This window comes from Rhagoletis zephyria, unplaced genomic scaffold (genome assembly GCF_001687245.7).
Source record: "Rhagoletis zephyria isolate East Lansing unplaced genomic scaffold, Rhagoletis_zephyria_1.1 Rzeph_scaffold_08173, whole genome shotgun sequence".
NCBI lineage: Eukaryota > Metazoa > Arthropoda > Insecta > Diptera > Tephritidae > Rhagoletis > Rhagoletis zephyria.
The window spans coordinates 18,325-27,919 of NW_016165253.1; the positions used below are offsets into that span (position 1 = coordinate 18,325).

Genomic DNA, 9,595 nt, shown 5'->3' on the forward strand with positions numbered 1-9,595 from the left:
CATTTCAAGCTCTTCGCACTCACGTATTTCTGCCTCTCTCTTCTTGTTGCGGCAAATACGTCTCGCTTCCCTCTTCAGATCCCTATAGCGGTCCCACATAGCGCGCGTTGCGCCCGATCGCAGCGTGGCCCTGTAGGCGGCATCTTTTTACTCTGCAACTTCCTGACACTCCTCACCGTACCAGTTGTTCTTTCGGGCTCGCTGAAATAACTGTTAACCAGGTTTTTTTGAGAAATAAAAGAGTCCTTTATAGATTTTGCGAAAAAAGTATTTTATTGTTAATTTTCCACAGATTTTACTTTATTTGTATTAATTAGTTTTAAAATTTTGATCCTTATTTACATTTGCCAGCAGTGTAAACTTTGAGAGAAAAGTTCATTTGGCACGCAGGTCTTCGTCAGTTAATTTATTTCATATCTTCTGTATCCATAGGCTAATTTTCTCCATTTTGAGTCCCTTATACTCCTCCTTCTGTCCAACCTAAGGTCTCATACTCAAAAATCGAATAGACTCGGAACTGGTGACTAGGACGGCCATTCATTCGTCCAACCTTACACAGTTTTTTTCTTTTTACAACGCTTTTATCAACTTGCAATGTTGCGGCTCCAGAAGCTTTCAATGTTGTGGGTCCATAAACTTTCAATGGTGTGTGTCCAGACACCATAAAACGTTTGCTTTGCAAAGTTCCTATAAAAAAGGATAGTGCAGAGGGCGACATCTACCTCTACAGTTGATGCAAAAAATTGTGCGACTAATCTCTAAAGAGAGTACTCCGGGATAAGTCTCAATCGGGTACAATTGGGCATTAATTAGTCGCAACTAGTATCATACGGGTATTATTGGAGATCAATTAGTCTCGACTCATCCCCTACGGGTACGATTGAGGGTTTTATAACAAAAGTTGATTATTTAAAATAATTTATCACAGAAAAAAAGTAAATTAGGTTTCCTTTTTTAATACGCATTAACATTAATAATTACTATTTTTTTTTTAATAAGTAATTGGTTTATTTTAAAATTTCACACCTTTTACTCGCTTTCAAAAAGTAAAAGATCTGAAATTTTAGGAAAAAACTTGCTTAGCTGATATTCATAAGGTCCCGTGTGTTTTGCACTCGAATTAGCCACTATACAAAAATTGCGGATTTTTACAAAAAAGTTTAATTTATTCAAAAGACACTATAACAGAAAGAAAGTAATTGAATTACCCTTCTTTCAATATACATTAATCTATATATTAATACGCTAACATAAATTTGGTCTCCGTTCGTTTGGCAATTCTACCGAACCGATTTCAAAACCAAGAACACCGTTGGAAAGGCATTTTTCCGTAGATGAGCAGAATTTTTATGGTTTCACAACTGGTTGAAAAGTACGGCCAAAACCGTTGTTTAAACATTTTCGAAATGTGTATAGATGTTGCTGCAACATGTTCAATTTGACATGTTTCGCCTGTTGTTTCACTACACATTTGAAATTAAGCTTTGAAATAAAGATAAATATGAAGATTAAGAAATAAATGAGAACGATGAAGTAAAAAAAAGGGCAAAAGTGAAGATAAAGACGGAAATGGAGACAATGACAGATACGTAAGAATTAGGGTAACTAAAAGGGTAAGATCATTTCTTGAATTTATGAAGTAAACTTCTTTAGCGGCAGTTGGTTGATTGGGAATAAATTGTCAAATTCAAGGGGAATAATGCACATGGAAGTGGTTCCCAGCGGTTTAGCGGTTTGAGAATAAAAACAAAAACAAAGATGCCTAGAGGTACAGGCAAAAACGAAGATCAAAGCAAATTTAAACACTTTAAGGTAAAAGTGAAGAGGAATATGCAAAAATAAAGATAAATATGAAGAAAAGGATGAGGATGAAGATCGATATTGTTATCGATATAAAACCCGATATTTTTATCGATATAATAATCGACATTGCTATCGATAAAATAATCGATGTTGTTATCGATACTGTTATTGATTAAATAACAGCTATTGTAATCGATATAATAATCAATATAATAATCTATATTGTTATCGATACAATAATGGATATTGTTATCGGTATAATAATCGATTAAATAATTGATTTATATTGTTATCGATATGTACAATAATCGATACTGATGATTGTTATATTTATCGATGAATTAATCGATTTTCCAATCGTGTTTTTCTATATGTTTATGGATATTGTTATCGGTATTTTTATCGACACAGTTATCAACAGGGATATCCATATAATAATCAGAACATGGAATGTGATCACATTAAATGACATCACATCACATTATATCACATGATATGAAGAGACATCACATGACATTACATCACATAATATGACATCACATCATACGATATCACGTGACATGATATCATGTGATATGACATCACATTATATGGCATGACATCACATGACTTGACATCACATGATATATCATCGTATGATATGACATGGCATTACATGACGTGGCATCACATGATATGACATCATATGGTATGACATCATATGACATGACATCAGAGGATATGACAACACATGACATACATCCTATCACATCACATAAAATCACGTCACATCTTATCACGTCATCGCAACTCATCTCATCTACGTGAATAGAAAAAGAAAAGGATATAAGCAAAGATGTGAAAGATAAAAACAAAGATGATGACCAAGGTAAAGTTACCGATTTCAAAACCAAAAAGAGAGATTTTATAGTTTCGAAATTGGTTGAAAACCGTCGTTTAAAAATTTCCATATTTGTGTATGGTTAATTTGCAACCTGTTCAATTTAAGCTGTTTCGCATTTTGTTTTACTTCGTGTTTGAAATTCAACTTTGAAATAAAGATAAATATGAAGATGAAGAAACAAGTGATAACGATGAAGACAAAAAAAGGCAAAAGTGAAGATAAAGACGAAAATTGAGATAAAGGCGAAAATGGAGACAATGAGAAATACATAAGAATTAGGTTAAAAGATAGCAATCGAAATAAAATCAGCCATAAAGGTTACTGAATTTATCGAATCATCGAAGTTTATAATTATCGAAATTTATCCATGCTTATTGAATTATCGCAACGTATCGAATTATTCAAACTGATCAATATTTACTGAGTTGTCGAAATGTATAGATACAGAAACTTAGTTGTCCAAATTTACGGATAGTTATCGAGCTATAAAAACGTGTGGGATTAACGAAACTTGTCAAGTTAAAGAAATATATCAAGTTATCGATATTTATTGAATTATAATTATTTATAGACTTAACAAAATATTTCGAGGAGTCGTAATGCATGGAGTTCTTTCAACTTACAGAGTTATCGATAATTATTGATCTACTGAAATTGGTTGGTTCAACAAAGCAAAATTTATTTATATAAGCTTATGATTTATCACTGCTTATATTAACAGAGTGTAGATAGTATTAGATAGTTTTCGAAAAATGTGGAGATGTCAAAATTAAAAATTTATAAAGGTATCCAAAGCTTTTACATTTTTGAGTTATCGAATTTATCGAGCCATCGAATTTCCCAGTCATCGAAATTGGTCGAGTTAACGAATTTTGTTGAGTATTCGAATTTTAGTGTTCTTGAAATTCATCGAACTATCGATATGTATCAAATCATCGAAATTTATCGATAAACTTGAATGTATCGGGTCAGTTCCAAGTCCTGCCGAAGTCCTCCAAAGACCTTCTCAAGAATTTCCGGTTAGTTAATTTTTAACCGTATAAGTATCGCTACGTGTTAAGTTAGAAAATCTCTCCAAGGCTTCTAAAACTAGAAAAACTGTCGAATTTCGACAGTAACTGGAACTCTAGTAATAATAATTACAAAAGACTTAAAAAACAAGCCTTGGCTAACAACTTTGTACAATTCCGTACAAGTATTTTACACACGCATAAGGCATACTAATTTTCACATTTGTAATACTTGCAAATAATTTGGCTTGGACGTATGTACATTAATTTGTAAGCCCAATTAATGTTTTTATAATACACACTGATACCAATAAAAAAGAGGAAACACTTTGGCGCTAATTGTACACATATCGCTCGTTGCCATCATTGTCTCGCTCAACTCCACTTGTCGCCCAACTTGTTTAAAGCACGCTCCACGCCGTTGGCACATTCTGACCAGGTCATTAGCACTCTAAATTCATGAACCTAAAACCAAATCAGTTATTCTGTTATTTGGAAGAACCATATTACTAGCACTTCGCTTACAGGCATGTTATTACTCCGGCACTATGAGATAACACGATGATGTTTGCAAGTATAATTTAATTGCGACAAATTCAACAGTTTGAATACTTTTTCTCTGTGGACGCGAGTGAAGATGGTGGAAATCGAATTTGTCAAACCACTAGCTACGAGGAAAATCTTTCTATTGCAAAAGAACACAATAAATTTAGCACAGGTCATGGTACAATCAATCCTTTACCTTTAAGCTGTCTAAATCTAAAACAACAACACCAACAACAACTAATATCGGTGTTATGTTTACCCATAGATATTGTCCTGGTCACAAAACAAAACAAATTCCTTCACAAAAGCATCCCATCATCTTTGGTGGCCGCATTTGTTGTTCTTGCTCCATAGCGCTCTTAACTACAAAATATTGAAGCAATTATTACTTAGTAATGTTGTTAGTCATATTCTGCAGCTAATTAATAATATACCTGTTTATTGTGCTTAAACGATAATAAAAGCCCACAGCAAATAAATAAAGCAATTTTGAGTTGTCAAAAATCTCAAGTTGTCAACATTCTCCAGCGACGGTCCTGCCAACATCCAATTTATCGATTAATTAAGAAAAACCATCGATCAAATATAATTCATTATAACCGAGGTGTATCGGTATGCATTTTTTTTTGTTGAAAATATAATAAATGGGTTTTATAGTATGCTCACCACTTTTATTGTTTATTTTTTAGAAAATTTGGCAGCACAGTTCAAAAATTTAGGTCGCACTACAGTACATTTTGGCAGCACTAATAAAGTTTGACAATTAGCCTGTTCCCGTACTACAGAATTTAATCAGAAATAGCCCCAACCGACCAGTGTTGCCGGTGAGAACTTTCAGAAAGTCGAAAAAAAGGGGTTATTGACGAAAAAAGGTTCATCATATTATTATTTTTTTATTTTTTTTACTAGTAAAAGAATACATCTGTTGAATTTAAAAAGAAAATTCACATAAATCTAGTTGCTGCAAGGAGAAGAGTTGCATTTTCTTTAAAAGTTTTAAGTGATGCGTTCCCAATTCCAATCATTGTTTAAACGTTTACCTAATGTTTAACGTAAAGTAAAAATTATGAATTTATTAATGGCTTTTGGTCGATTTTAGGGATGAGAAAACGACGAACTAACGACGAAAAAACGATTTATCACAGTTAACAAATGAAAATAATAAAATTAGAAATCTTTGGCTAACGAACAAACGTCAAAAATGGACGAACATTAAAGAACAATCGACGAACTATCGATTACATTACAAAAATCTTAATATTTTCACAAATGAGGTGCTAACGTCGGTTGGGTAGAAATAGTCCGAAGTCGTTCGGTACACATAAGTCAGAATACCAACTGTTTAGCTATTAAATTCCGAACTACGTAACCTATTAAAAAACGAATGATGTCAAAATTAAGGTAACTAACTTTCATAATTTATAGATAGCCAATAATTACGGGATGGTATAATATCTATACCAAAGAACGTAGATAACAAGAAGGGACAACTCGTTATAATTGTAGCGAAAGTGCGAAACAGGTGTGTGCTTTCTCTTTTTCCCTAGTACGTTTTTTGATTGGATGAAAAGAGAAGGCAAGGTTGCGCACTTTCGCTAGAATTATAACGAGTTGTCCCTTCTTATTATCTACGTTCTTTGTCTATACTATCGTATGTATCGTGCAGAAATGGATGTTCCTCTCGTTTGACGCGTTCGAAACGCTTCTTGCATCGTTTTGAAGGCGTCAACGAAGAGGAAGAAAAATGTCATAGCAATAAATGCGAAGAAAAAAATGTATAATGTACGAAACCTAATAGAATACGGTCGTAAAAATCCTATTTTATATTATGTGGACACGCCGAGTACAAAAATATACGAAAAAGGGGAAAATAAGTGCATTGTACATCGCAATCCGACGCGAAAAAATCGCGCAAGTGCGCGCACGTTTGCGGATTCGAAGCTAACAGCGATTCAAGTGTTTATCGTGTATCCCACCAATGGCAAATTAATATCGATAACTACAATCAGTAGATGGCAATCTCTAGTTTTGCAACAGATGTTTTTCACTTGCCGAATATAAAGTTGACCAGCGATTCTAGAAGTATTTTGAGGAAAATTGAATTAAATTAATAAATAAAAGGAGAATTTAAATCGAGAAACAGTGGATAAATTAGCGAGAAATATGAATAAGGTAAGTAAGCGTCATCTTAGAAGATTGGTTCCTAAAGAAAGGGAAAATAACCGTGAAATGTTGAGGTTAAGTGAAAATGCGCAGATTGCCACAATTGCGTCCATTGCTGGAGTTGTCGAAAGTGGAGAAGATGTGCCATGTAATTCGGTAAATGAGGATTTGAAAATATTTTTTTTTTTAAAGTCTTAAAATGTGGGCTATTCGCAATTAAACGTCCCATAAAATCCTTTCCGAACTTTTGACAATTCTGGAAAATGAAAATATTAATGTACCTAAATACGCAGGAAGTTAAAATCATTAATCGTTTTATTTTACTCCAGCACCTTTTTAAAAAATATGGAGCGCAAAACCCGAGCACGTCGGCAGCGGCAGTACCGATAAAAAAGGCAAAATGTAAGTATGCGTTAATTTCTAATGATATTAAAGTATATCGATAAAATAATGTTCTAGATGCGACCGAAAATAGAATCCTCTTAGAAAACAGCTCAAGACGCGTTAGTGTGGCCAGTGAATGCACTATAGGTAAATAACTCCTTTCAGTGACATACATACATACATCTTCCCTTATACATATATCTTTTTATATTTTTTTATAATCACGGAGAATAAGCGTATCAACATCGGCCATACAAACAAATGGTAAGTTTTAAAACCTTATATATACTCACCTTATTATCAAAATAATTTAGTTATAATAAAAATCGCATATATTTTTCATATTTAGAAACCAACCAAGAAGTTTTCCAAGTTGTGTGTTGCAGTCACTGTAACGTGTTTGAAAAACAACTGCAAGCAATGGATAAAAAAATAGAAGTCCTGCAAAATGTGGTGGAAACCCAAAACGCCGCGATCATGGATGCAATAGCCGGGCAAAAGGTGGCTACAGAGCAACTGGTGCGTCAAGAAGCGCGAAATACACCAGTCGTCAAATACTTTCCGGTATGCGATATACCTGAAATGCAAGCGTTGGAATGCAAAATAACTTCTGCCAACAGAGATATTTATGTGCGTTATCTATAAATGTAGAAATTTGCTGAATATTTGAAATGCTTTATAAGAAAAAAATTATATATGTATACATACATACATACATTTAAATATATAAAACTTTTCAAATCAATTTCATTTCTCTTTTTAAACTTATCGATTTTGCAGGAGGCTGCTATTTCATCCACTTTATGCAACAACATTAAAAATATTTCATCGCTACTAAAAATAGAGGTAATCATCCAATTAAATGTGGATGGATCTCATGGAAAGGTTGGACTTAAATCCTTTCCAAACTTTTATGGTGCACTTACAGGTGTTGAAAGTTTTTATTTACAATTTTACACACATATGTACATGGAAAATTTTCTTCCACTTTCAGGAGCCATTGCTAAAATGCCGTTTAAGGGATTGACGCCGGAAGATACTGTCAGAAACGCACTTAAATTTGAAAAGGCAAAATTTTTCAAAAAGGCATATCGACAAAAGAAAAAAAATTCAGAAAACTAATTTTTAAGTTAATCAAATTTATAAATTGGAATTCTTTTATTATCCATCTCAAAGAAGCACATGCACAAATGAAAATGAATTTAAAAATGAAATTATCGTAAATATTAGACTACTTTAGAATAAGAAAGTACTGAATTTGGAATTAACTAAAAGACTAAAGGAACAAATGTACAAATGAAAGTGAATTAAAAATATTAGACTGTTTTAGAATAAGAAAGAGGAATTAATGTAAATATTAGACTGTTATTGAAAAAGAAAGACTTTAATTTGAAAATAAGAGAGAATTTAATTTTTGAATTAATGAAATTAATGAAGTGCAATTTATTTCCATAAAATATCTATGTTTGAGGCATACACAAAGGTGTAGTGTTGTTGTATGTCGTAAACTTTAAAAGCTTAAGTAAATATTTAGAGAACTTGAAACGACAGCCAAATATTTTTTTACACCTCAAAAATTTATACTATGATTTTGATGGTACTTTGCGAACCCCTTAATATATTTTTTATGCGTTTAAAGTTTACGACATACGACACCGTTGTGAATACCCCAATTAACTTAAAGACCAAATAAACAAATGTACAAATGAAAATGAACTTAAAAATAAAATTAATGTAAATATTAGACTGTTTTAGAATAACTTAAAAGACTAAAGAAACAAATGTACAAATGAAGTGAATTCAAAAATGAAATACATAAAAATATTAGACTGTTTTAGAATAAGAAAGCATAATTAATGTAAATATTTGACTGTTTTAGAATAAGAAAGAATTTAATTAGAAAATAAGAAAAATTTGAATTTTTAATTTAATGAAGTGCAATTTTTTTCTACAAAATATCGTTATATTAAATTAAGTCCTAGAGAAACAAACGTACAAATAAAATGAATTTGAAAATTAAAGGAATTTAATTATTGAACTATTTTAGAATAAGAGTTTTATAATTTGTTACAAATAATAAAAAAATATCTAAATAAAAGACATGCAAGTGAACTTAAAAATTAATATATAGTGTTTTTTCTTTGTATTATATTAAATATGAAACGATTATGAAAAGGTAAGAAAACCACTATACCCGATTGGAATAAAAAGCGACTAGTCCCATTATATATCCGATTTCTATGAAAACGGACTACTCTACTATCATATCCGTTCGGCTATAAAAGGGTACAATTAGTCTCTTCATAGGACATGCTCGAACAAAAGGGAACAGTTCAGTCCAAACAAAGGGATGCAAAGTGGCATTAGTCGCATGTTCCTTTGCGACTCATCGCGGACACATTCCGGACTCGTCGCATTTTCTGCAGGGTATCATTGAGTTATTTTAATATCTATTGCAAAATTTTATACAGACAAGAAAATAAATAAAATAAAATAAAAACTTTTTAATATGCGTGGTTTTATAAATGGACTAAAAAGTAACTTTTGATTTTGAAATTTTAGCGAAAGTCATTATAAACAATTTATGAGACTGAAAATGAAAAGCGTGGGGCGCATGCATGTATGTAATACTCCTATATTGGCAGTAAGAGCTAGTACCTTCCGAAAACATTACAGTACATATATCAATTATATAAATACGCAATCATGTTTCCTTTAACCCCCTTTTTGCGGCTAAACTATACCTCTAAGCTATAAACAATTATATATCATTAGAAAGGTATTTTGATGCTGATGTGCAGGCAAT

At 32.1% G+C, this 9,595-nt stretch overlaps 2 protein-coding genes across 2 annotated transcripts in view; one reads left to right on the top strand and one right to left on the bottom strand.

The window, feature by feature from the left end:
* The window catches only part of LOC108374830 (uncharacterized), a 14,436-nt gene extending 9,628 nt beyond the window's left edge, over positions 1–4,808 (bottom strand). Inside the window, exon 1 of the mRNA XM_017630854.1 lies at positions 4,677–4,808. The gene's annotated coding sequence lies outside the window, so the exon portion shown is untranslated. The remainder of the gene's footprint in view (positions 1–4,676) is intronic.
* Positions 4,809–6,268: 1,460 nt separating this feature from the next.
* LOC108374831 (uncharacterized) lies at positions 6,269–7,980 on the top strand. The gene is made up of 7 exons (XM_017630855.1): positions 6,269–6,414; positions 6,735–6,807; positions 6,865–6,936; positions 7,009–7,053; positions 7,139–7,419; positions 7,570–7,717; positions 7,784–7,980. The coding sequence occupies exons 1-7, from the start codon at positions 6,406–6,408 to the stop codon at positions 7,909–7,911; spliced, it is 756 nt and encodes a 251-aa protein (XP_017486344.1). The 5' UTR covers positions 6,269–6,405; the 3' UTR covers positions 7,912–7,980.
* Positions 7,981–9,595: the final 1,615 nt, after the last annotated feature.

What these genes read in the sequence shown, in the direction of transcription:
- LOC108374831 (XM_017630855.1), top strand. An exon ending in CTGCCAACAGAGATATTTAT is followed by an intron (nt 7,420 to 7,569) that starts GTGCGTTATCTA and finishes TCGATTTTGCAG; the next exon opens with GAGGCTGCTATTTCATCCAC. An exon ending in CTTTTATGGTGCACTTACAG is followed by an intron (nt 7,718 to 7,783) that starts GTGTTGAAAGTT and finishes TTCCACTTTCAG; the next exon opens with GAGCCATTGCTAAAATGCCG.